General features: G+C 51.4%; 1 protein-coding gene across 1 annotated transcript in view; it reads left to right on the top strand.

The window, feature by feature from the left end:
- Window positions 1–345: 345 nt before the first annotated feature.
- The window catches only part of tbc1d9b (TBC1 domain family member 9b), a 42,378-nt gene continuing 15,551 nt past the window's right edge, over window positions 346–27,172 (top strand). The window contains exons 1-10 of the mRNA XM_075482061.1: window positions 346–609; window positions 2,475–2,585; window positions 3,145–3,263; window positions 12,468–12,699; window positions 13,346–13,604; window positions 15,033–15,240; window positions 16,626–16,823; window positions 16,899–17,045; window positions 20,314–20,464; window positions 23,803–24,017. Coding sequence (XP_075338176.1) covers window positions 492–609; window positions 2,475–2,585; window positions 3,145–3,263; window positions 12,468–12,699; window positions 13,346–13,604; window positions 15,033–15,240; window positions 16,626–16,823; window positions 16,899–17,045; window positions 20,314–20,464; window positions 23,803–24,017 — 1,758 coding nt within the window. The 5' untranslated portion in view covers window positions 346–491. The remainder of the gene's footprint in view (window positions 610–2,474; window positions 2,586–3,144; window positions 3,264–12,467; window positions 12,700–13,345; window positions 13,605–15,032; window positions 15,241–16,625; window positions 16,824–16,898; window positions 17,046–20,313; window positions 20,465–23,802; window positions 24,018–27,172) is intronic.

Genomic DNA, 27,172 nt, shown 5'->3' on the forward strand with positions numbered 1-27,172 from the left:
TTCTGGTTTTGTCCAAATTATCAAATATTTTCAGTGAAACACAAAAAACCCATCTGTAACTGTGAGGTGTAGCAGCGCCCCCTGTCGGGTGCTCAGGTAATCACTGGAATTACAGGAGGGCAGAAAAATGTAATAATTTATAAGAAATAATGGAAAAATGAAATATAAATCAAACAATAGATAAGTAAGTTAGAAGAAGAAAAGATATAAAGGATTAATTTAATTTAATTTGCTCAACTTCTGTTTACTTGAAAACAAACAATAAAAAACTATAAAAACACGAATAAACGTGTTAAAAACTGTTTTTGCCGCTATGCGCATGCTTTTTGCAGGGGGCGCGGCCTAATGCGTCACACCCGGAAGTGATGTGGGGCAGGCAGACTCGGTGAAAACAACAACATCAGCTCCATGTTCCCCCGGATCTAACGGAGCCTTCCCCGGTGTTTCCCCCGGTGTTTCCCCCGGTGTTCCCGGAGCTTCAGCGGGCAGAGATGTGGATCCAGCCGGAGGAGGTGCTGCTGGCCGGGGCTCTGTGGGTGTCCGAGCGGGCCAACCCGTTCTTCATCCTGCAGAGGAGGAGGGGGCACGGCCGCGGAGGGGGGCTCTCCGGTGAGTTCAGTCCGCTGCAGGAACAACATGTTGGTCTGAAAGGTTCTGCTCACATATGTCGGGGACCATCCGGTCCTTCAGGCTCTGGGCGGCTCCAGCCTTCCGTTCAGTTTCATTCATTTGTGGAGTTAGTGTCTTCAGACGGTTAACATTCAGAATTCAGAGTCCAGAACCAGAACCAGGCTGGGCTGTGACGTCACATCCTTCCTCTGAAACATTTACAGACAAAAAGAAAAAAGTAGCTCTAAATGTGCCAGAAGCAGCTGTTCATGACGTCATCAGGAGTCAGCTGACAGGAAGTCAGCTGTGGCTGCAGTGTCAGCTGATCAGTGTGTTTATGTTGGAGATCAGCTGACCTGCTGAGGGTCAGAGGTCGCTCCAGCTGGATCAGAACCAGAACCTAACGGGCTGTTCTGATGGTTCTGCCCAACAGAACCAGAACCTAACGGGCTGTTCTGATGGTAACGTTCCTCCTCACAGGTGTGAGAATGTGGAAATCTGTCTGAGAACATTTAGCTCCGACTCTGTCCCAAAGTGAGGCAGAAACCTAGCCTGGGTGCCAGCCGAACTTAGCCCCACCCATAACATTTTTGGTGGGGAAGTTGGGTCTGGCTCTGCTCAGTTGGGAAATCTCTATGCTCGACATCAAAACAATCGACCCAATCAGATTGACAGGGCGGGCTTTATACGATGATGCACAGATGATCAACAGGGACATTATCGACTACGTCACTACAGAGCGCTTGGTTTGACTTCGTTTGAAACAAACATGGCTGCCGCTGGAGAGCTCGGGTGTGTAGATTCTGCCATCGACTCTGTTCTACAGGATCTCCACATTGCATTCATTTTGAAAGACGAACAGAGGAACGCGATAAAGGCTTTTATCGATAGAAAAGTTTTTGCCGTCCTTCCTACAACAAGTGTGTGTCGCTTAATCTACGTCACATACTACGTTGCTCTGATTGGTTGTAGGTCTATCCAATTGAGCGAAGAGGCATTTTTTCTCCTGGTTCGGTCTGTAGTCTTTTAGTCCTGGGGTCCTTGGCTTTTTGGGGCTCTGGGGCCCTGGGGTCCTTGGCTTTTTGGGGCTCTGGGGCCCTGGGGTCCTTGGCTTTTGGGGCCCTGGGGTCCTTGGCTTTTTGGGGCTCTGGGGTCCTTGGCTTTTTGGGGCTCTGGGGTCCTTGGCTTTTTGGGGCTCTGGGGTCCTTGGCTTTTTGGGGCTCTGGGGTCCTTGGCTTTTTGGGGTTCTGGGGCTCTGGGGTCCTTGGCTTTTTGGGGCTCTGGGGTCCTTGGCTTTTTGGGGCCTGGGTCCTTGGCTTTTTGGGGCCTGGGTCCTTGGCTTTTTGGGGCCTGGGTCCTTGGCTTTTTGGGGCTCTGGGGTCCTTGGCTTTTTGGGGCTCTGGGGTCCTTGGCTTTTTGGGGCCTGGGTCCTTGGCTTTTTGGGCCTGGGGTCCTTGGCTTTTTGGGGCTCTGGGGTCCTTGGCTTTTTGGGGCTCTGGGGTCCTTGGCTTTTTGGGCCTGGCGTCCTTGGCTTTTTGGGGCCTGGGTCCTTGGCTTTTTGGGCCTGGGGTCCTTGGCTTTTTGGGCCTGGGGTCCTTGGCTTTTTGGGCCTGGCGTCCTTGGCTTTTTGGGCCTGGGTCCTTGGCTTTTTGGGCCTGGGGTCCTTGGCTTTTTGGGGCCTGGGGTCCTTGGCTTTTTGGGGCCTGGGATGATGGTGGAGGTCTTCAGGCCGGCTGGTACACTGCCTTAAGAAAGTATTGGGCCAATTTGAACTTTTCAACCTTTTGCCACATTTCAGGCTTCAAACATAAAGATATAATTTTTTTTTAACAAATAAACTTAACTTTCTAACCCTAACCCTGCAGGCCTCCTGGTTGGGACTCTGGATGTGGTTCTGGACTCCAGTGCCCGAGTCGCTCCGTACCGGATCCTGCTGCAGACTGCGGACTCTCAGATCTACTGGAACATATCCTGTGGTGAGTCAGCCGGTCCAGGTAAACAGATCCAGGTAAACCGGACCAGGTAAACCGGTCCAGGTAAACAGATCCAGGTAAACAGATCCAGGTAAACAGATCCAGGTAAACCGGACCAGGTAAACAGATCCAGGTAAACCGGACCAGGTAAACCGGTCCAGGTAAACAGATCCAGGTAAACAGATCCAGGTAAACAGATCCAGGTAAACCGGACCAGGTAAACAGATCCAGGTAAACAGATCCATGTAAACAGATCCAGGTAAACCGGTCCAGGTAAACAGATCCAGGTAAACAGATCCAGGTAAACAGATCCAGGTAAACCGGTCCAGGTAAACCGGTCCAGGTAAACCGGACCAGGTGAACCGGACCAGGTTAACCGGTCCAGGTAAACCGGTCCAGGTGAACCGGACCAGGTGAACCGGACCAGGTTAACCGGGGCAGGTAAACCGGTCCAGGTGAACCGGTCCAGGTAAACCGGTCCAAGTGAACCGGACCAGGTGAACCGGTCCAGGTAAACCGGTCCAGGTAAACCCAGTTTTTTACCCTCATCTGTGTCTTGCAGGCTCATCCAGGAAGGAGATCACGGAGCACTGGGATTGGCTGGAGGCCAACCTGCTGCAGACCATCTCCATCTTTGACAACGATGAAGACGTCACCACCTTCGTCAAAGGAAAGATTTGTGTAGGTGTCAGACTGAGCTTCTCTCCTGGGTTCTGTTGGTGACTCCTGTCAGACTGAGCTTCTCTCTTTGGTTCTGTTGGTGACTCCTGTCAGACTGAGCTTCTCTCCTGGGTTCTGTTGGTGACTCCTGTCAGTCTGAGCTTCTCTCCTGGGTTCTGTTGGTGACTCCTGTCAGACTGAGCTTCTCTCTTTGGTTCTGTTGGTGACTCCTGTCAGACTGAGCTTCTCTCTTTGGTTCTGTTGGTGACTCCTGTCAGACTGAGCTTCTCTCTTTGGTTCTGTTGGTGACTCCTGTCAGACTGAGCTTCTCTCTTTGGTTCTGTTGGTGACTCCTGTCAGACTGAGCTTCTCTCTTAGGTTCTGTTGGTGACTCCTGTCAGACTGAGCTTCTCTCCTGGGTTCTGTTGGTGACTCCTGTCAGACTGAGCTTCTCTCCTGGGTTCTGTTGGTGACTCCTGTCAGACTGAGCTTCTCTCTTTGGTTCTGTTGGTGACTCCTGTCAGACTGAGCTTCTCTCCTGGGTTCTGTTGGTGACTCCTGTCAGACTGAGCTTCTCTCTTTGGTTCTGTTGGTGACTCCTGTCAGACTGAGCTTCTCTCCTGGGTTCTGTTGGTGACTCCTGTCAGACTGAGCTTCTCTCTTTGGTTCTGTTGGTGACTCCTGTCAGTCTGAGCTTCTCTCTTTGGTTCTGTTGGTGACTCCTGTCAGACTGAGCTTCTCTCTTTGGTTCTGTTGGTGACTCCTGTCAGACTGAGCTTCTCTCTTTGGTTCTGTTGGTGACTCCTGTCAGACTGAGCTTCTCTCTTTGGTTCTGTTGGTGACTCCTGTCAGACTGAGCTTCTCTCTTAGGTTCTGTTGGTGACTCCTGTCAGACTGAGCTTCTCTCCTGGGTTCTGTTGGTGACTCCTGTCAGACTGAGCTTCTCTCCTGGGTTCTGTTGGTGACTCCTGTCAGACTGAGCTTCTCTCCTGGGTTCTGTTGGTGACTCCTGTCAGACTGAGCTTCTCTCCTGGGTTCTGTTGGTGACTCCTGTCAGTCTGAGCTTCTCTCCTGGGTTCTGTTGGTGACTCCTGTCAGACTGAGCTTCTCTCCTGGGTTCTGTTGGTGACTCCTGTCAGACTGAGCTTCTCTCTTAGGTTCTGTTGGTGACTCCTGTCAGACTGAGCTTCTCTCTTTGGTTCTGTTGGTGACTCCTGTCAGACTGAGCTTCTCTCTTTGGTTCTGTTGGTGACTCCTGTCAGACTGAGCTTCTCTCCTGGGTTCTGTTGGTGACTCCTGTCAGACTGAGCTTCTCTCTTAGGTTCTGTTGGTGACTCCTGTCAGACTGAGCTTCTCTCCTGGGTTCTGTTGGTGACTCCTGTCAGACTGAGCTTCTCTCCTGGGTTCTGTTGGTGACTCCTGTCAGACTGAGCTTCTCTCCTGGGTTCTGTTGGTGACTCCTGTCAGACTGAGCTTCTCTCTTTGGTTCTGTTGGTGACTCCTGTCAGACTGAGCTTCTCTCTTAGGTTCTGTTGGTGACTCCTGTCAGACTGAGCTTCTCTCCTGGGTTCTGTTGGTGACTCCTGTCAGACTGAGCTTCTCTCCTGGGTTCTGTTGGTGACTCCTGTCAGACTGAGCTTCTCTCCTGGGTTCTGTTGGTGACTCCTGTCAGACTGAGCTTCTCTCTTAGGTTCTGTTGGTGACTCCTGTCAGACTGAGCTTCTCTCTTAGGTTCTGTTGGTGACTCCTGTCAGACTGAGCTTCTCTCCTGGGTTCTGTTGGTGGCTCCTGTCAGACTGAGCTTCTCTCTTAGGTTCTGTTGGTGACTCCTGTCAGTCTGAGCTTCTCTCTTTGGTTCTGTTGGTGACTCCTGTCAGACTGAGCTTCTCTCTTTGGTTCTGTTGGTGACTCCTGTCAGACTGAGCTTCTCTCTTTGGTTCTGTTGGTGACTCCTGTCAGACTGAGCTTCTCTCTTTGGTTCTGTTGGTGACTCCTGTCAGTCTGAGCTTCTCTCTTTGGTTCTGTTGGTGACTCCTGTCAGACTGAGCTTCTCTCTTTGGTTCTGTTGGTGACTCCTGTCAGACTGAGCTTCTCTCCTGGGTTCTGTTGGTGACTCCTGTCAGACTGAGCTTCTCTCTTTGGTTCTGTTGGTGACTCCTGTCAGACTGAGCTTCTCTCCTGGGTTCTGTTGGTGACTCCTGTCAGACTGAGCTTCTCTCCTGGGTTCTGTTGGTGACTCCTGTCAGACTGAGCTTCTCTCCTGGGTTCTGTTGGTGACTCCTGTCAGACTGAGCTTCTCTCCTGGGTTCTGTTGGTGACTCCTGTCAGACTGAGCTTCTCTCTTTGGTTCTGTTGGTGACTCCTGTCAGACTGAGCTTCTCTCCTGGGTTCTGTTGGTGACTCCTGTCAGACTGAGCTTCTCTCTTTGGTTCTGTTGGTGACTCCTGTCAGTCTGAGCTTCTCTCTTTGGTTCTGTTGGTGACTCCTGTCAGACTGAGCTTCTCTCTTCGGTTCTGTTGGTGACTCCTGTCAGACTGAGCTTCTCTCCTGGGTTCTGTTGGTGACTCCTGTCAGACTGAGCTTCTCTCTTTGGTTCTGTTGGTGACTCCTGTCAGTCTGAGCTTCTCTCTTTGGTTCTGTTGGTGACTCCTGTCAGACTGAGCTTCTCTCTTTGGTTCTGTTGGTGACTCCTGTCAGTCTGAGCTTCTCTCTTTGGTTCTGTTGGTGACTCCTGTCAGTCTGAGCTTCTCTCTTAGGTTCTGTTGGTGACTCCTGTCAGTCTGAGCTTCTCTCTTTGGTTCTGTTGGTGACTCCTGTCAGTCTGAGCTTCTCTCTTAGGTTCTGTTGGTGACTCCTGTCAGACTGAGCTTCTCTCCTGGGTTCTGTTGGTGACTCCTGTCAGTCTGAGCTTCTCTCCTGGGTTCTGTTGGTGACTCCTGTCAGTCTGAGCTTCTCTCTTCGGTTCTGTTGGTGACTCCTGTCAGACTGAGCTTCTCTCCTGGGTTCTGTTGGTGACTCCTGTCAGTCTGAGCTTCTCTCTTAGGTTCTGTTGGTGACTCCTGTCAGACTGAGCTTCTCTCTTAGGTTCTGTTGGTGACTCCTGTCAGACTGAGCTTCTCTCTTAGGTTCTGTTGGTGACTCCTGTCAGACTGAGCTTCTCTCCTGGGTTCTGTTGGTGGCTCCTGTCAGACTGAGCTTCTCTCTTAGGTTCTGTTGGTGACTCCTGTCAGTCTGAGCTTCTCTCTTTGGTTCTGTTGGTGACTCCTGTCAGACTGAGCTTCTCTCTTTGGTTCTGTTGGTGACTCCTGTCAGACTGAGCTTCTCTCTTTGGTTCTGTTGGTGACTCCTGTCAGACTGAGCTTCTCTCTTTGGTTCTGTTGGTGACTCCTGTCAGTCTGAGCTTCTCTCTTTGGTTCTGTTGGTGACTCCTGTCAGACTGAGCTTCTCTCTTTGGTTCTGTTGGTGACTCCTGTCAGACTGAGCTTCTCTCCTGGGTTCTGTTGGTGACTCCTGTCAGACTGAGCTTCTCTCTTTGGTTCTGTTGGTGACTCCTGTCAGACTGAGCTTCTCTCCTGGGTTCTGTTGGTGACTCCTGTCAGACTGAGCTTCTCTCCTGGGTTCTGTTGGTGGCTCCTGTCAGACTGAGCTTCTCTCTTAGGTTCTGTTGGTGACTCCTGTCAGTCTGAGCTTCTCTCTTTGGTTCTGTTGGTGACTCCTGTCAGACTGAGCTTCTCTCTTTGGTTCTGTTGGTGACTCCTGTCAGACTGAGCTTCTCTCTTTGGTTCTGTTGGTGACTCCTGTCAGACTGAGCTTCTCTCTTTGGTTCTGTTGGTGACTCCTGTCAGTCTGAGCTTCTCTCTTTGGTTCTGTTGGTGACTCCTGTCAGACTGAGCTTCTCTCTTTGGTTCTGTTGGTGACTCCTGTCAGACTGAGCTTCTCTCCTGGGTTCTGTTGGTGACTCCTGTCAGACTGAGCTTCTCTCTTTGGTTCTGTTGGTGACTCCTGTCAGACTGAGCTTCTCTCCTGGGTTCTGTTGGTGACTCCTGTCAGACTGAGCTTCTCTCTTTGGTTCTGTTGGTGACTCCTGTCAGACTGAGCTTCTCTCCTGGGTTCTGTTGGTGACTCCTGTCAGACTGAGCTTCTCTCCTGGGTTCTGTTGGTGACTCCTGTCAGACTGAGCTTCTCTCCTGGGTTCTGTTGGTGACTCCTGTCAGACTGAGCTTCTCTCCTGGGTTCTGTTGGTGACTCCTGTCAGACTGAGCTTCTCTCTTTGGTTCTGTTGGTGACTCCTGTCAGACTGAGCTTCTCTCCTGGGTTCTGTTGGTGACTCCTGTCAGACTGAGCTTCTCTCTTTGGTTCTGTTGGTGACTCCTGTCAGTCTGAGCTTCTCTCTTTGGTTCTGTTGGTGACTCCTGTCAGACTGAGCTTCTCTCTTCGGTTCTGTTGGTGACTCCTGTCAGACTGAGCTTCTCTCCTGGGTTCTGTTGGTGACTCCTGTCAGACTGAGCTTCTCTCTTTGGTTCTGTTGGTGACTCCTGTCAGTCTGAGCTTCTCTCTTTGGTTCTGTTGGTGACTCCTGTCAGACTGAGCTTCTCTCTTTGGTTCTGTTGGTGACTCCTGTCAGTCTGAGCTTCTCTCTTTGGTTCTGTTGGTGACTCCTGTCAGTCTGAGCTTCTCTCTTAGGTTCTGTTGGTGACTCCTGTCAGTCTGAGCTTCTCTCTTTGGTTCTGTTGGTGACTCCTGTCAGTCTGAGCTTCTCTCTTAGGTTCTGTTGGTGACTCCTGTCAGACTGAGCTTCTCTCCTGGGTTCTGTTGGTGACTCCTGTCAGTCTGAGCTTCTCTCCTGGGTTCTGTTGGTGACTCCTGTCAGTCTGAGCTTCTCTCTTCGGTTCTGTTGGTGACTCCTGTCAGACTGAGCTTCTCTCCTGGGTTCTGTTGGTGACTCCTGTCAGTCTGAGCTTCTCTCTTAGGTTCTGTTGGTGACTCCTGTCAGACTGAGCTTCTCTCTTAGGTTCTGTTGGTGACTCCTGTCAGACTGAGCTTCTCTCTTAGGTTCTGTTGGTGACTCCTGTCAGACTGAGCTTCTCTCTTAGGTTCTGTTGGTGACTCCTGTCAGTCTGAGCTTCTCTCTTTGGTTCTGTTGGTGACTCCTGTCAGACTGAGCTTCTCTCTTCGGTTCTGTTGGTGACTCCTGTCAGACTGAGCTTCTCTCTTTGGTTCTGTTGGTGACTCTTGTCAGACTGAGCTTCTCTCTTTGGTTCTGTTGGTGACTCCTGTCAGTCTGAGCTTCTCTCCTGGGTTCTGTTGGTGACTCCTGTCAGACTGAGCTTCTCTCTTAGGTTCTGTTGGTGACTCCTGTCAGACTGAGCTTCTCTCTTAGGTTCTGTTGGTGACTCCTGTCAGACTGAGCTTCTCTCCTGGGTTCTGTTGGTGACTCCTGTCAGACTGAGCTTCTCTCTTTGGTTCTGTTGGTGACTCCTGTCAGACTGAGCTTCTCTCTTTGGTTCTGTTGGTGACTCCTGTCAGACTGAGCTTCTCTCTTCGGTTCTGTTGGTGACTCCTGTCAGACTGAGCTTCTCTCCTGGGTTCTGTTGGTGACTCCTGTCAGACTGAGCTTCTCTCTTCGGTTCTGTTGGTGACTCCTGTCAGACTGAGCTTCTCTCCTGGGTTCTGTTGGTGACTCCTGTCAGTCTGAGCTTCTCTCCTGGGTTCTGTTGGTGACTCCTGTCAGACTGAGCTTCTCTCCTGGGTTCTGTTGGTGACTCCTGTCAGACTGAGCTTCTCTCCTGGGTTCTGTTGGTGACTCCTGTCAGACTGAGCTTCTCTCCTGGGTTCTGTTGGTGACTCCTGTCAGTCTGAGCTTCTCTCCTGGGTTCTGTTGGTGACTCCTGTCAGTCTGAGCTTCTCTCCTGGGTTCTGTTGGTGACTCCTGTCAGACTGAGCTTCTCTCCTGGGTTCTGTTGGTGACTCCTGTCAGACTGAGCTTCTCTCTTAGGTTCTGTTGGTGACTCCTGTCAGACTGAGCTTCTCTCCTGGGTTCTGTTGGTGACTCCTGTCAGACTGAGCTTCTCTCCTGGGTTCTGTTGGTGACTCCTGTCAGTCTGAGCTTCTCTCTTTGGTTCTGTTGGTGACTCCTGTCAGTCTGAGCTTCTCTCCTGGGTTCTGTTGGTGACTCCTGTCAGACTGAGCTTCTCTCTTAGGTTCTGTTGGTGACTCCTGTCAGACTGAGCTTCTCTCTTAGGTTCTGTTGGTGACTCCTGTCAGACTGAGCTTCTCTCCTGGGTTCTGTTGGTGGCTCCTGTCAGACTGAGCTTCTCTCTTTGGTTCTGTTGGTGACTCCTGTCAGACTGAGCTTCTCTCTTTGGTTCTGTTGGTGACTCCTGTCAGACTGAGCTTCTCTCTTTGGTTCTGTTGGTGACTCCTGTCAGTCTGAGCTTCTCTCTTTGGTTCTGTTGGTGACTCCTGTCAGACTGAGCTTCTCTCTTAGGTTCTGTTGGTGACTCCTGTCAGACTGAGCTTCTCTCTTTGGTTCTGTTGGTGACTCCTGTCAGACTGAGCTTCTCTCCTGGGTTCTGTTGGTGACTCCTGTCAGACTGAGCTTCTCTCTTAGGTTCTGTTGGTGACTCCTGTCAGACTGAGCTTCTCTCTTTGGTTCTGTTGGTGACTCCTGTCAGACTGAGCTTCTCTCCTGGGTTCTGTTGGTGACTCCTGTCAGTCTGAGCTTCTCTCTTTGGTTCTGTTGGTGACTCCTGTCAGACTGAGCTTCTCTCCTGGGTTCTGTTGGTGACTCCTGTCAGACTGAGCTTCTCTCTTTGGTTCTGTTGGTGACTCCTGTCAGTCTGAGCTTCTCTCTTAGGTTCTGTTGGTGACTCCTGTCAGACTGAGCTTCTCTCCTGGGTTCTGTTGGTGACTCCTGTCAGTCTGAGCTTCTCTCCTGGGTTCTGTTGGTGACTCCTGTCAGTCTGAGCTTCTCTCTTCGGTTCTGTTGGTGACTCCTGTCAGACTGAGCTTCTCTCCTGGGTTCTGTTGGTGACTCCTGTCAGTCTGAGCTTCTCTCCTGGGTTCTGTTGGTGACTCCTGTCAGTCTGAGCTTCTCTCCTGGGTTCTGTTGGTGACTCCTGTCAGACTGAGCTTCTCTCCTGGGTTCTGTTGGTGACTCCTGTCAGACTGAGCTTCTCTCTTCGGTTCTGTTGGTGACTCTTGTCAGACTGAGCTTCTCTCTTCGGTTCTGTTGGTGACTCCTGTCAGTCTGAGCTTCTCTCTTTGGTTCTGTTGGTGACTCCTGTCAGACTGAGCTTCTCTCTTCGGTTCTGTTGGTGACTCTTGTCAGACTGAGCTTCTCTCTTCGGTTCTGTTGGTGACTCCTGTCAGACTGAGCTTCTCTCTTTGGTTCTGTTGGTGACTCTTGTCAGACTGAGCTTCTCTCTTTGGTTCTGTTGGTGACTCCTGTCAGACTGAGCTTCTCTCCTGGGTTCTGTTGGTGACTCCTGTCAGACTGAGCTTCTCTCTTAGGTTCTGTTGGTGACTCCTGTCAGACTGAGCTTCTCTCTTAGGTTCTGTTGGTGACTCCTGTCAGACTGAGCTTCTCTCCTGGGTTCTGTTGGTGACTCCTGTCAGACTGAGCTTCTCTCCTGGGTTCTGTTGCTGACTCCTGTCAGTCTGAGCTTCTCTCTTCGGTTCTGTTGGTGACTCCTGTCAGACTGAGCTTCTCTCCTGGGTTCTGTTGGTGACTCCTGTCAGACTGAGCTTCTCTCCTGGGTTCTGTTGGTGACTCCTGTCAGACTGAGCTTCTCTCTTTGGTTCTGTTGGTGACTCCTGTCAGACTGAGCTTCTCTCTTTGGTTCTGTTGGTGACTCCTGTCAGACTGAGCTTCTCTCCTGGGTTCTGTTGGTGACTCCTGTCAGTCTGAGCTTCTCTCTTAGGTTCTGTTGGTGACTCCTGTCAGACTGAGCTTCTCTCTTCGGTTCTGTTGGTGATTCCTGTCAGACTGAGCTTCTCTCTTTGGTTGTGTTGGTGACTCCTGTCAGACTGAGCTTCTCTCTTTGGTTCTGTTGGTGACTCCTGTCAGTCTGAGCTTCTCTCTTTGGTTCTGTTGGTGACTCCTGTCAGACTGAGCTTCTCTCTTTGGTTCTGTTGGTGACTCCTGTCAGACTGAGCTTCTCTCTTTGGTTCTGTTGGTGACTCCTGTCAGACTGAGCTTCTCTCTTAGGTTCTGTTGGTGACTCCTGTCAGTCTGAGCTTCTCTCTTTGGTTCTGTTGGTGACTCCTGTCAGACTGAGCTTCTCTCTTTGGTTCTGTTGGTGACTCCTGTCAGTCTGAGCTTCTCTCTTTGGTTCTGTTGGTGACTCCTGTCAGACTGAGCTTCTCTCTTTGGTTCTGTTGGTGACTCCTGTCAGACTGAGCTTCTCTCTTTGGTTCTGTTGGTGACTCCTGTCAGACTGAGCTTCTCTCTTAGGTTCTGTTGGTGACTCCTGTCAGTCTGAGCTTCTCTCTTTGGTTCTGTTGGTGACTCCTGTCAGACTGAGCTTCTCTCTTTGGTTCTGTTGGTGACTCCTGTCAGACTGAGCTTCTCTCTTAGGTTCTGTTGGTGACTCCTGTCAGACTGAGCTTCTCTCCTGGGTTCTGTTGGTGACTCCTGTCAGTCTGAGCTTCTCTCCTGGGTTCTGTTGGTGACTCCTGTCAGTCTGAGCTTCTCTCCTGGGTTCTGTTGGTGACTCCTGTCAGTCTGAGCTTCTCTCTTTGGTTCTGTTGGTGACTCCTGTCAGACTGAGCTTCTCTCTTAGGTTCTGTTGGTGACTCCTGTCAGACTGAGCTTCTCTCTTTGGTTCTGTTGGTGACTCCTGTCAGACTGAGCTTCTCTCTTTGGTTCTGTTGGTGACTCCTGTCAGACTGAGCTTCTCTCTTTGGTTCTGTTGGTGACTCCTGTCAGACTGAGCTTCTCTCTTTGGTTCTGTTGGTGACTCCTGTCAGACTGAGCTTCTCTCTTTGGTTCTGTTGGTGACTCCTGTCAGACTGAGCTTCTCTCTTTGGTTCTGTTGGTGACTCCTGTCAGACTGAGCTTCTCTCTTTGGTTCTGTTGGTGACTCCTGTCAGACTGAGCTTCTCTCTTTGGTTCTGTTGGTGACTCCTGTCAGACTGAGCTTCTCTCTTAGGTTCTGTTGGTGACTCCTGTCAGACTAAGCTTCTCTCCTGGGTTCTGTTGGTGACTCTTTTCTCTTCTTGCAGGGTATCATCGCGGAGGAGAACCGGCTGAAGCAGGGCCAGGATCAGGAGGAGGACAGCGGGAAGTTTCGGGAGGCGGAGCTGAAGATGAGGAAGCTTTTCGGGATGCCTGATGAGGAGAAGCTGGTGAATTATTACTCCTGCAGCTACTGGAAGGGCCGAGTTCCCCGGCAGGGATGGCTCTACCTGTCCATCAACCACCTGTGCTTCTACTCCTTCCTGCTGGGCAAAGAGGGTACGGCAGCCAATCAGGAGCTCCGGTTGTGATGTCATCCACACAGTCTTTGTTTGTGTGGTCGTCATGGCGCCCACCTATGTGTAGCTCCATCACGGTGTTCCTGCTCTAGCTTTAGCTCCTGGAGGTCAGTTCATGGCGTGCATGTGGTCGTCATGGCGCCCACCTATGTGTAGCTCCATCACGGTGTTCCTGCTCTAGCTTTAGCTCCTGGAGGTCAGTTCCTGGCGTGCATGTGGTCGTCATGGCGCCCACCTATGTGTAGCTCCATCACGGTGTTCCTGCTCTAGCTTTAGCTCCTGGAGGTCAGTTCATGGCGTGCATGTGGTCGTCGTGGCGCCCACCTATGTGTAGCTCCATCACGGTGTTTCTGCTCTAGCTTTAGCTCCTCTGGAGGTCAGTTCATGGCGTTCATGTGGTCGTCGTGGCGCCCACCTATGTGTAGCTCCATCACGGTGTTCCTGCTCTAGCTTTAGCTCCTCTGGAGGTCAGTTCATGGCGTGCATGTGGTCGTCGTGGCGCCCACCTATGTGTAGCTCCATCACGGTGTTCCTGCTCTAGCTTTAGCTCCTCTGGAGGTCAGTTCATGGCGTGCATGTGGTCGTCATGGCGCCCACGCTCATGTGACCCTCTCCTGTGACCTCAGTGACCGTGGTGGTGCCCTGGACGGAGGTCACGCAGCTGGAGAAGAACGCCACGCTGGTGTTTCCGGAGAGCGTACGCGTGAGCACCCGCCACACGGAGCATTTCTTCTCCATGTTCCTGAACATCAACGACACCTTCAAGCTGATGGAGCAGCTCGCCAACATGGCCATGCGCCAGCTGCTGGACAACGAGGCCTTCGCTGTGGACCCCTCGCTGCCCAAACCCTGCAAGACGCTGAAGAACGTCTCTGCGCTGAAGAGGTAAAAACCGTTAAAACCTTCAGTCTGAACTCAGAATGAGTCCGGAGGCTAAAAATCACTGATTCTTAAATTTATTTTGACTTTTATTGGAAACATGAAGCTGAGATGTTTTGTTTTAGCTTCATTTCATCAGTTAATATACAAAACTATTCCAGAAAGGTTGGAAAGGGAAAGTTTAGGGCTGATGAGGTCAAATGAATAAAGATTTTCCATTCAAACTGGTGATTTGATCCAAAGAGTCTGTGAGGAGCAAAGATGCTCAGAGGGTCTCCAGTTTCTCCACAAATGTGTTTAAAATCCTGCAGAGACAGAAGAAAGGTTGACATCACGATTTGGATCGCTGGATATATGCAGCATCCAATCTGTTCGTATTTTACGTTTTCTTTCAGGTACGAACAGAATTTACGAGTGATCCAGACCTGTCGTAGGAGTTTCCTAAAACAGTCCGCTGTTATTCCCATCAAGTTTGCTTGACTAATGGATTGTATATTTAATTACTTTGAAGCAAACATAAATAAATATATACATTATACCCCATAATGATGCTGACATTATTCTGTTTGGAGAAGCTGCATTCAGCTTCTATGCTCCACATGTCTGGAACAAACTCCCAGAAAGCCTCAGATCAGCTGAAACACTCAGTGTGTTTAAGACACACCTATTTTCAGCTGTGTTTGGATAAAGCTCAAAACTTAATCACATTTTAACTACTGATTTTAACTGATTTTATCTATTGTTTCTTTCTTTTTTGTTTAAAATTTAAATCATGCTTCTTATTTCTACTGTTTTAATGTCTCTGTAAAGCACTTTGAATCGCCCTGTAGTTGAATTGTGCTGTACAAATAAACTTGCCTGCCTTGTTTAACTTAAATTATGCAATAGGTTAATTTGACTCTGTATATAACAAGGTTAATGGGAAGTGTAACCAGCGGCTGACTTTCTACTTTTGGATGCCTTCGCGCGTCAGGCTCTTGGAAGAGAGCGTGTGCTCCGAGACGTGTAGATGTCCTGCGGAGACAGACGAATGGCTGACATCCTGATTTAGATCACCAAGGACTGTGCTGCTGCAAATATGCAGCTTGCTGGAGCCACAACCCGTTGCCTTTTATCATAGGGAGAGCCATTACCATACAATTGGTGCTTTTGTTTTGAAAACAGGAAGTGAACCTACCCTCGTTGTAGCTAGCTTGAAACTGCCGTTTTGACAGGAAATGACGATCGGCTACGTCACGTTACGTTGCATCTTGGGTAGTTTGAGTATGAGTAGTAACCTCATGATGCATACCCAACATTTAGGAGAATCTAGTATGCATCCGGGAACTTCTCGCTTACTCAAACTCGCATACTAACTCAGAAAGTTAGTAGGAGTAGTATGCGGTTTGGAACACAGCCAAACTCCTTTTCTCTTCTTCGTCTGTTTTCCTGCAGAGATTTCGACGCCCGGGCGAAGAACGAGCGTTACCGGGCGATGTTTCGGCTGACGCAGGACGAGCGGCTGGACGGACACACGGACTGCACGCTGTGGACGCCGTTCGCTAAGATGCACGTGGTGGGACAGCTGTTCATCTCCAACAACTACATCTGCTTCAGCTCCAGGGAGGAGGACCTGTGTCAGCTGATCATCCCCCTGAGAGAGGTGAGCCTCCAGCTGAGAGTGAGCCTGCACCCTGAGATGTGAGCCTGCACCCTGAGAGGTGATCCTGCACCCTGAGAGGTGAGCCTCCAGCTGAGAGGTGAGCCTGCACCCTGAGAGGTGAGCCTGCACCCTGAGAGGTGAGCCTGCACCCTGAGAGGTGAGGCTGCAGCTGAGAGTGAGCCTGCACCCTGAGAGGTGAGCCTGCACCCTGAGAGGTGAGCCTGCACCCTGAGAGGTGAGCCTTTACCTGAGAGGTGATCCTGCACCCTGAGAGGTGATCCTGCACCCTGAGAGGTGATCCTGCACCCTGAGAGGTGATTCTGCACCCTGAGAGGTGATCCTGCACCCTGAGAGGTGATCCTGCACCCTGAGAGGTGATTCTGCACCCTGAGAGGTGATCCTGCACCCTGAGAGGTGATCCTGCACCCTGAGAGGTGATTCTGCACCCTGAGAGGTGCCTGCACCCTGAGAGGTGATCCTGCACCCTGAGAGGTGATCCTGCACCCTGAGAGGTGATTCTGCACCCTGAGAGGTGATTCTGCACCCTGAGAGGTGATCCTGCATCCTGAGAGGTGCCTGCACCCTGAGAGGTGAGCCTGCACCCTGAGAGGTGAGCCTGCACCTGAGAGGTGATCCTGCACCCTGAGAGGTGCCTGCACCCTGAGAGGTGAGCCTGCACCCTGAGAGGTGAGCCTGCACCTGAGAGGTGAGGCTGCACTTGAGAGGTGATCCTGCACCTGAGAGGTGAGCCTGCACCTGAGAGGTGAGGCTGCACTTGAGAGGTGAGCCTACACCCTGAGAGGTGATTCTGCATCCTGAGAGGTGCCTGCACCCTGAGAGGTGAGCCTGCACCCTGAGAGGTGATCCTGCACCCTGAGAGGTGAGCCTGCACCCTGAGAGGTGATCCTGCACCCTGAGAGCTGAGCCTGCACCCTGAGAGGTGAGCTTGCACCCTGAGAGGTTAGCCTGCACCCTGAGAGCTGAGCCTGCACCCTGAGAGCTGAGCCTGCACCCTGAGAGGTGAGCCTGCACCCTGAGAGGTGATTCTCAGGGTACAGAAACCAACTGTTTCCCAACTGGAACCGACTCAGAAACGGTTCCAGCAGGAGCCCTGAACCAGAACTGGACCCTCTTTGGTCCAAAAGGGGGAACGTGAGACCATTAAACACAAATGTCATCATTCAGGCTGTAGATCTTATAAAAGTCCTTTGATTTTAAACATCAAAGGAAACAGAGTTCATGAGTTGTTGATAACTTTGTTTTTAGGATCCAGTCTTCAGTTTTATTATTGTTTACAGGATCTAAGACCTTCTTGTTGATTTAAAACGACAGCACGAGATGAGTGTCCTGTTGTGGCGTTTTACCCATAATCCTCTGCTCCTCAGGTGTCCATTGTGGAGAAGGCAGACAGCAGCAGCGTCCTTCCGTGTCCCGTCTCCATCAGCACGAAGAATAAGATGACCTTCCTGTTCGCCAACCTGAAAGACAGAGACTTCCTGGTCCAGCGCATTTCCGACTTCCTGCAGCGAACCCCTGACAGCTCGTGGGGCGACGCCCACCCGCTGGCTCTGATTGGACACTCGGTATGTCGGCTCAGAGCTTCTGCTTTCTGTCGCTCCACTGATCCAGTGTGAGCTCATGTTTATGAATGTCCTCAGACGTCGTCCGGCGCCCCCGTGTCTGCGTCGCCGGGAACAGACTCCGCCCACAAGAAGCGCCATTACCACTCCGGCCTGCCCACCGCCAGCCAGGGTCTGCTGCAGCTGTACCACCAGGACGCCCCGGAGGACCTGGGACCCAAAGCTGTGAGTACCTGAGAACCAAAGCTGTGAGTACCTGGGACCCACAGCTGTGAGTACCTGGGACCCACAGCTGTGAGTACCTGGGACCCAAAGCTGTGAGTACCTGAGAACCAAAGCTGTGAGTACCTGAGAACCAAAGCTGTGAGTACCTGAGAACCAAAGCTGTGAGTACCTGGGACCCAAAGCTGTGAGTACCTGGGACCCAAAGCTGTGAGTACCTGAGAACCAAAGCTGTGAGTACCTGGGACCCAAAGCTGTGAGTACCTGAGAACCAAAGCTGTGAGTACCTGAGAACCAAAGCTGTGAGTACCTGGGACCCACAGCTGTGAGTACCTGGGACCCAAAGCTGTGAGTACCTGGGACCCAAAGCTGTGAGTACCTGAGAACCAAAGCTGTGAGTACCTGAGAACCAAAGCTGTGAGTACCTGAGAACCAAAGCTGTGAGTACCTGGGACCCAAAGCTGTGAGTACCTGGGACTCTAAGCTGTGAGTACCTGGGACCCAAAGCTGTGAGTACCTGGGACCCACAGCTGTGAGTACCTGGGACCCACAGCTGTGAGTACCTGGGACCCAAAGCTGTGAGTACCTGGGACCCAAAGCTGTGAGTACCTGAGAACCAAAGCTGTGAGTACCTGGGACCCAAAGCTGTGAGTACCTGAGAACCAAAGCTGTGAGTACCTGGGACCTACAGCTGTGAGTACCTGAGAACCAAAGCTGTGAGTACCTGGGACCTACAGCTGTGAGTACCTGAGAACCAAAGCTGTGAGTACCTGGGACCCAAAGCTGTGAGTACCTGGGACTCTAAGCTGTGAGTACCTGGGACCCAAAGCTGTGAGTACCTGGGACCCACAGCTGTGAGTACCTGGGACCCACAGCTGTGAGTACCTGGGACCCAAAGCTGTGAGTACCTGGGACCCAAAGCTGTGAGTACCTGAGAACCAAAGCTGTGAGTACCTGGGACCCAAAGCTGTGAGTACCTGAGAACCAAAGCTGTGAGTACCTGAGAACCAAAGCTGTGAGTACCTGGGACCCAAAGCTGTGAGTACCTGGGACCTACAGCTGTGAGTACCTGAGAACCAAAGCTGTGAGTACCTGGGACCCAAAGCTGTGAGTACCTGGGACTCTAAGCTGTGAGTACCTGGGACCCAAAGCTGTGAGTACCTGGGACCCACAGCTGTGAGTACCTGGGACTCTAAGCTGTGAGTACCTGGGACCCACAGCTGTGAGTACCTGGGACCCACAGCTGTGAGTACCTGGGACCCACAGCTGTGAGTACCTGGGACCCACAGCTGTGAGTACCTGGGACCCAAAGCTGTGAGTACCTGGGACCCACAGCTGTGAGTACCTGGGACCCAAAGCTGTGAGTACCTGAGAACCAAAGCTGTGAGTACCTGGGACCCAAAGCTGTGAGTACCTGGGACCTAAAGCTGTGAGTACCTGGGACCCACAGCTGTGAGTACCTGGGACCCAAAGCTGTGAGTACCTGAGAACCAAAGCTGTGAGTACCTGGGACCTACAGCTGTGAGTACCTGGGACCCACAGCTGTGAGTACCTGGGACCTACAGCTGTGAGTACCTGAGAACCAAAGCTGTGAGTACCTGGGACCCACAGCTGTGAGTACCTGGGACCTACAGCTGTGAGTACCTGAGAACCAAAGCTGTGAGTACCTGGGACCCACAGCTGTAAGTACCTGGGACCCACAGCTGTAAGTACCTGGGACCCACAGCTGTGAGTACCTGGGACCCACAGCTGTTAGTACCTGGGACCCACAGCTGTTAGTACCTGGGACCCACAGCTGTTAGTACCTGGGACCCAAAGCTGTGAGTACCTGGGACCTACAGCTGTGAGTACCTGGGACCCACAGCTGTGAGTACCTGGGACCCAAAGCTGTGAGTACCTGGGACCCACAGCTGTTAGTACCTGGGACCCACAGCTGTGAGTACCTGGGACCCACAGCTGTGAGTACCTGGGACCCACAGCTGTGAGTACCTGGGACCCAAAGCTGTGAGTACCTGGGACCCACAGCTGTGAGTACCTGGGACCCAAAGCTGTGAGTACCTGGGACCCACAGCTGTTAGTACCTGGGACCTAAAGCTATGAGTACCTGGGACCCACAGCTGTGAGTACCTGGGACCTAAAGCTGTGAGTACCTGGGACCCACAGCTGTGAGTACCTGGGACCCAAAGCTGTGAGTACCTGGGACCCACAGCTGTGAGTACCTGGGACCCAAAGCTGTGAGTACCTGGGACCCACAGCTGTGAGTACCTGGGACCTACAGCTGTGAGTACCTGGGACCCACAGCTGTGAGTACCTGGGACCCAAAGCTGTGAGTACCTGGGACCCAAAGCTGTGAGTACCTGGGACCTACAGCTGTGAGTACCTGGGACCCAAAGCTGTGAGTACCTGGGACCCACAGCTGTGAGGACCTGGGACCTACAGCTGTGAGTACCTGGGACCCAAAGCTGTGAGTACCTGGGACCCACAGCTGTGAGTACCTGGGACCCAAAGCTGTGAGTACCTGGGACCCAAAGCTGTGAGTACCTGGGACCCAAAGCTGTGAGTACCTGGGACCCAAAGCTGTGAGTACCTGGGACCCAAAGCTGTGAGTACCTGGGACCTACAGCTGTGAGTACCTGGGACCCAAAGCTGTGAGTACCTGGGACCCACAGCTGTGAGTACCTGGGACCTACAGCTGTGAGTACCTGGGACCTAAAGCTGTGAGTACCTGGGACCCACAGCTGTGAGTACCTGGGACCCACAGCTGTGAGTACCTGGGACCTAAAGCTGTGAGTACCTGGGACCTACAGCTGTGAGTACCTGGGACCCAAAGCTGTGAGTACCTGGGACCCACAGCTGTGAGTACCTGGGACCTACAGCTGTGAGTACCTGGGACCCAAAGCTGTGAGTACCTGGGACCCAAAGCTGTGAGTACCTGGGACCCAAAGCTGTGAGTACCTGGGACCTACAGCTGTGAGTACCTGGGACCCAAAGCTGTGAGTACCTGGGACCCAAAGCTGTGAGTACCTGGGACCCAAAGCTGTGAGTACCTGGGACCCAAAGCTGTGAGTACCTGGGACCTACAGCTGTGAGTACCTGGGACCCAAAGCTGTGAGTACCTGGGACCCACAGCTGTGAGTACCTGGGACCCACAGCTGTGAGTACCTGGGACCTACAGCTGTGAGTACCTGGGACCCAAAGCTGTGAGTACCTGGTATTACCTTGGTAAATTCTGTGAGATTCCTAGGAGTAACAACTGTGTCGCTTCCTGCAGATGAAGGAGAAGATGAAGGAGGAGGCCTGGAACATCCACTTCTCAGAGTTCGGCCGGGGGGTTTGCATGTACCGGACCTCCAGAACCAGAGAACTCGTCCTCAACGGGATCCCAGAACAGCTGAGAGGGGAGCTGTGGCTGCTGTTCTCTGGTCTGTATTCATCCATTCATTTAGTTTTATTTATAAAGGCTCTTTATGTCTTTAAGACATGCTTGTAGTCTGACCAACCTATTGGGTTCATCTGGTTTTATAGATAAGTACAGCTGAGTATCATCAGCATAGCAATGGAAATTTATGCCATGCTGTCTAATAATGTTACCCAATGGAAGCATGTATAAAGTGAAAAGAATCGGTCCAAGCACAGAACCCTGAGGAACTCCATGACTTACTCTGGTGTGTGAGGAAGATTCTTCATTTACAAGAACAAACTGAAATCTATCAGATAAATATGACTTAAACCAGCCTAATGCAGTTCCTTTAATCCCAATAACATGTTCAAGTCTGTGTAATAAGATACTGTGATCGACCGTATCAAATGCAGCACTGAGATCCAACAGGACAAGCACAGACACAAGTCCGCTATCAGAGGCTAAGAGGAGATCATTGGTAACTTTCAGCAGTGCAGTTTCTGTGCTATGATGCACTCTGAATCCTGACTGAAACTCTTCAAACAGATTATTTCTGTGTAAGTGATCACAAAGCTGAGCTGCAACTATTTTTTCAAGAACTTTAGACATAAAAGGGAGATTGGATATAGGTCTATAATGAGCCAACACTTCTGAATCAAGAGTAGGTTTTTTAAGTAAAGGTTTAATTACAGCAACCTTAAAAGGCTGAGGTACATATCCTGTCAACAAAGACAGATTGATCAAATCCAATATGGAAGTATTGATTAAGGGGAAAACCTTCTTGAACAGTCTGGTTGGGATTGGGTCTAAAACAAGGTGTGGCGGGGCTCTGTTATGACTTGGGCAAAAATTAAAGCCAAATGCTGGAATTCACTTAGATGGTGTTTTATTGTGCTCATCTTCAAGGCTCAAACAAAAAACAAAGTGAAGCAGCAGTGCAAAAAGAATTACAAAGGACATCCAGGCAGGTTAAAATAGAACAAACAGCAGTACCTTCAAAATTCAGACAGTCCATCACCTTCAGCATGACTTAGAGTACGAGTCTAAACCCAGACTGCCAGACTGTGGCACCGAGCCCTCTTCTTATAGCTATAGGCTCCGCCCCCGAGGTATAAACCACACCTTCTTTACAAACAAGACAAGAAAACCCCTAAACAATTTCTACTAAATCAGGTAAACATCTCACAGTAAATAAAGTCAAAATGTACAAAAATAAATAAAATAAAAAACCTGTAATCAAAAATATCTACTCAGTTTAACAAATGCAAACTAAATTAATAAGTATCCCGATGACGTCACCATTGCTTCGTCACATGACTCCCTTCCGGCAGCGCTTACCCGGAAGTAACCAATCCTACAGATCTAAACCACGCAAAATGTTTGATACCAAACCACAACTTATAATGGATATGACAACTGAGGCAGGAACACCGTGTGTGCACCCACAACGACCCGCTCCAGCTTCACTGAAACCAAAAGTAAGTGTATGTATGTATCTGTGACTTTACTCTTGTGCTACGTTCTAGCTCATGACGGCTCCTCCGTCACACAAGGCAAGGCAATTTTATTTATAGAGCACAATTCATACACAGGGCAATTCAAAGTGCTTCACAGCTACATAAAATCACAAGAAGGCAATAAAACCATTAATAAGAAATAAAAAAAAAAATTAAAGAAATTAAAAAAAATAAAAATAAAAAATAATAATAATTAAAAACGCATTAAAATAATCATTAGTTAATAAAAAATTGAAGAGTGCAGATAAAATACTTTCAGGTGTCATATGCACAGCTAAACAGAACTGTTTTCAGCCTGGATTTAAACATTGTCAGAGTTGAGGCCTGTCTCACATTTTCTGGAAGACTGTTCCAGATGTTAGGAGCATAAAACTGAAACGCAGCCTCACCTTGTTTAGTCCTGACTCTGGGCCCCAGCAGGAGACCCCTCCCTGAGACAGGAGACCCCTCCCTGGGGCAGGAGACCCCTCCCTGAGGCAGGAGACCCCTCCCTGGGGCAGGAGACCCCTCCCTGAGGCAGGAGACCCCTCCCTGGGGCAGCAGACCCCTCCCTGGGGCAGGAGACCCCTCCCTGTGGCAGCAGACCCCTCCCTGAGACAGGAGACCCCTCCCTGGGGCAGGAGACCCCTCCCTGAGGCAGGAGACCCCTCCCTGGGGCAGCAGACCCCTCCCTGGGGCAGGAGACCCCTCCCTGTGGCAGCAGACCCCTCCCTGTGGCAGCAGACCCCTCCCTGAGGTTCTCAGAGCCGAAGTCGGTTCATATGGCTTTAACATGTCAGAGATGTACTTTGGCGCTTGACCGTGAAGAGACTTGTACACAAGCAGAGCTGTTTTAAAGTCTCTTCTCTGAGCGACAGGAAGCCAGTGCAGAGACCTGAGCACTGGACTAATATGGTGGTATTTCCTGGTTGTAGTCAGGACTCGAGCAGCAGCGTTCTGGATGTACTGCAGCTGTCTTACAGCCCGTTTAGAGCCCAGTGAGCAGGCCGTTACAGTAGTCTAACCTGCTGGAGACAAACGCATGGATCAGTCTCTCTAAGTCTGGTTTAGACACTATTCCTTTGATTCTGGCAATGTTTTTTAGGTGGTAAAAAGCTGCTGATGTTACAGATTTAATGTGGCTGTTAAAGTTCAGGTCTGAGTCCAATATTACCCCGAGATTTCTAACCTAACTAGGTTTTAGAGAGAGAGTCTCAAGGTGACTGATAACACTTTCTCTTTGTTTCTGTGGGCCACAGACAATGATTTCAGTTTTGTCTGAGTTTAGCTGGAGGAAATTGTTTTGCATCCACACACTGATCTGTTCCATTCAGCGACACAGTGTATCTACAGGCCCGTGTTCTCCTGCCGTCAGTGACACGTAGATCTGAGTGTCATCTGCATAGTTGTGGTAGGACGCATTATAGCTGCGTATTAGCTGGCCTAATGGAAGCATGTACAGATTGAACAATACGGGTCCCAGGATTGACCCCTGGGGAACCCCACAAACACAAGTACAACTCAGCACTAACTGGGATAAAAACTCTGAGAATTCAGACAGAAACTCAGAATAAGGGCCAGGTGGACGATACACAACAACAAACACAAGAGGTTTCTGGGATTTCCACTTTGGGAAAAACTGAGAATCAGAGATTCAAAAGAGCTCAAACTAATCTTGGGTCTGGGACTGATTAGTAACCCTGATCTGAAGATGGCTGCCACTCCTCCTCCTCTGGTTCCAGGAAGGTTTAAACAGTCAGAGGGAGTTATTCATGCTAACATGATGCTAGCATGATGCTAACCCAGGTTTCTGTTTCCATGGGGGCTCCGTATCTTCTAACCATACCTCCACCTGTCCTTCCAGGAGCACAGAATGAAATGGCGACACATCCTGGTTACTATGGTGACCTGGTGGAGCAGGCCATGGGGCTGTGTTCATTGGCTACTGAGGAGATCGAGCGCGACCTTCACCGCTCGATGCCCGAACACCGAGCCTTCCAGAATGAGATGGGTATAGCTGCCCTGCGCCGGGTCCTCACCGCCTACGCCCACCGCAACCCAGGAATCGGGTACTGCCAGGTAAGGTGGGGTACTGCCTGGTAAGGTGGGGTACTACCTGGTAAGGTGGGGTGAGGTGGGGTACTGCCAGGTAACGTGGGGCAGGGCGGGGTACTGCCAGGTAAGGTGGGGTACTGCCAGGTAAGGTGGGGTACTGCCTGGTAAGGTGGGGTACTGCCTGGTAAGGTGGGGTGAGGTGGGGTACTGCCAGGTAACGTGGGGCAGGGCGGGGTACTGCCAGGTAAGGTGGGGTACTGCCAGGTAAGGTGAGGTACTCCCAGAAAAGGTGGGGTACTGCCAGGTAAGGTGGGGTACTGCCAGGTAAGGTGGGGTACTGCCAGGTAAGGTGGGGTACTCCCAGGTAAGGTGGGGTACTGCCAGGTAAGGTGGGGTACTCCCAGATAAGGTGGGGTACTGTCAGGCATGGTGGGGTACTGCCGGGTAAGGTGGGGTACTGCCAGGTAAGGTGGGTTAAGGTGAGGTACTGCGAGGTAAGGTGGGGTACTGCCAGGTTAGGTGGGGTAAGGTGGGGTACTGCCAGGTAAGGTGGAGTGAGGTAGGGTACTACCAGGTAAGGTGGGGTACTGCAGGGTAAGGTGGAGTAAGGTGGGGTACTGCCAGGTAAGGTGGGGTAAAGTGGGGTACTGCCAGGTATGGCGGGGTAAGGTGGGGTACTGCCAGGTAGGGTGGGGTAAGGTGGGGTACTGCCAGGGAAGGTGGGGTACTGCCAGGTAAGGTGGGGTAGGGTGGGGTAAGGTGAGGTACTGCCAGGTAAGGTGGGGTACTGCTAGGTAAGGCGGGGTAGAGTGTGGTACTGCCAGGTAAGGCGGGGTAGGGTTGGGTACTGCCAGGTAAGGTGGGGTAAGGTGGGGTACTGCCAGGTAAGGCGGGGTATGGTGGGGTAAGGTGGGGTACTGCCAGGTAAGGTGGGGTAAGGTAAGGCGGGGTAAGGTAAGGTAAGTTGGAGTAAGGTGGGGTACTGCCTGGCAAGGTGGGGTAAGGTAGAGTAAGGTGGGGTACTGCCAGGTAAGATGGGGTACTGCCAGGTAAGGTGGGGTACTGCCAGGCAAGGTGGTGGTAAAGTGGGATACTCCCAGGTAAGGTGGGGTTGGGTGGGGTACTGCCAGGTAAGTTGGGGTAAAGTGGGGTACTGCCAGGTAAGGTGGGGTTGGGTGGGGTACTGCCAGGTAAGTTGGGGTAAGGTGGGGTACTGCCAGGTAAGGTGGGGAAAGGTGGGGTAAGGTGAGGTAAGGTAAGGTGGGGTACTGCCAGGTAAGGTGGTGTAAGGTGTCCTGATCTTTCACTGATAGTTTTTCAGTGTTGGAGTGACGAAGCTTTCAGACTCTTTCAGGTTGTCCATCACATTTAAGTCTTAAATTAATTTAAATCTTTGTTTGCTCATCGCGTACTCACAGTTCTACTCAAAAACAAAACAATAAAACAGGTTTTTCTTTTCCTGTTACATCGGATCTCTGAGGCTTCGTAGTCAATGTATAAACGTCCAGAAAACAAAGGTGGAGTGAGGTGGGGTACTGCAGAGTAAGGTGGGGTACTGCCAGGTTAGGTGGAGTAAGGTGGGGTACTGCCAGGTAAGGTGGGGTAAGGTGGGGACTGCCAGGTATGGCGGGGTAAGGTGGGGTACTGCCAGGTTAGGTGGAGTAAGGTGGGGTACTGCCAGGTAAGGTGGAGTACTCCCAGGTAGGGTGGGGTACTGTCTGGTAAGGTGGGGTAAGGTGGGGTACTGCCAGGTAAGGTGGGGCAGAGTGGTGTACTGCCAGGTAAGGTGGGGTAGGGTGGGGTAAGGTGGGGTACTGCCAGGTAAGGTGGGGTACTGCAGGGTAAGGTGGGGTACTGCCAGGTAAGGTGGATTACTCCCAGATATGGCGGGGTACTGCCAGGTTAGGTAGAGTAAGGTGGGGCACTGCCAGGTAAGGTGGGGTATGGTGGGGTAAGGTGGGGTACTGCCAGGTAAGGTGGATTACTCCCAGATATGGCGGGGTACTGCCAGGTTAGGTGGAGTAAGGTGGGGTACTGCCAGGTAAGGTGGGGTATGGTGGGGTAAGGTGGGGTACTGCCAGGTAAGGTGGGGTACTGCAGGGTAAGGTGAGGTACTGCCAGGTAAGGCGGGGTAAGGTGGGGTACTGCCAGGTAAGGCGGGGTAAGGTGGGGTACTGCCAGGTAAGGTGGGGTAGGGTGGGGTAAGGTGGGGTACTGCCAGGTAAGGCGGGGTAAGGTGGGGTACTGCCAGGTAAGGTGGGGTAAGGTAAGGTAAGTTGGAGTAAGGTGGGGTACTGCCTGGTAAGGTGAGGTAAGGTGGAGTGAGGTGGGGTACTGCCAGGTAAGGTGGGGTAAGGTGGGGTACTGCCAGGTAAGGTGGAGTAAGGTGGGGTACTGCCTGGTAAGGTGAGGTAAGGTGGAGTGAGGTGGGGTACTGCCAGGTAAGGCGGGGTAGAGTGGGATACTGCCAGGTAAGGTGGGGTTGGGTGGGGTACTGCCAGGTAAGTTGGGGTAAGGTGGGGTACTGCCAGGTAAGGTGGGGAAAGGTGGGGTAAGGTAAGGTAAGGTGGGGTACTGCCAGGTAAGGTGGTGTAAGGTGTCCTGATCTTTCACTGATAGTTTTTCAGTGTTGGAGTGACGAAGCTTTCAGACTCTTTCAGGTTGTCCATCACATTAAAGTCTTAAATTAATTTAAATCTTTGTTTGCTCATCGCGTACTCACAGTTCTACTCAAAAACAAAACAATAAAACAGGTTTTTCTTTTCCTGTTACATCGGATCTCTGAGGCTTCGTAGTCAATGTATAAAAGTCCAGAAAACAAAGGTGGAGTGAGGTGGGGTACTGCAGGGTAAGGTGGAGTAAGGTGGGGTACTGCCAGGTTAGGTGGAGTAAGGTGGGGTACTGCCAGGTAAGGTGGGGTAAGGTGGGGACTGCCAGGTATGGCGGGGTAAGGTGGGGTACTGCCAGGTTAGGTGGAGTAAGGTGGGGTACTGCCAGGTAAGGTGGGGCAGAGTGGTGTACTGCCAGGTAAGGTGGGGTAGGGTGGGGTAAGGTGGGGTACTGCCAGGTAAGGTGGGGTACTGCAGGGTAAGGTGGGGTACTGCCAGGTAAGGTGGATTACTCCCAGATATGGCGGGGTACTGCCAGGTTAGGTGGAGTAAGGTGGGGTACTGCCAGGT

Source organism: Odontesthes bonariensis, chromosome 13 (genome assembly GCF_027942865.1).
Source record: "Odontesthes bonariensis isolate fOdoBon6 chromosome 13, fOdoBon6.hap1, whole genome shotgun sequence".
Classification (NCBI taxonomy): domain Eukaryota; kingdom Metazoa; phylum Chordata; class Actinopteri; order Atheriniformes; family Atherinopsidae; genus Odontesthes; species Odontesthes bonariensis.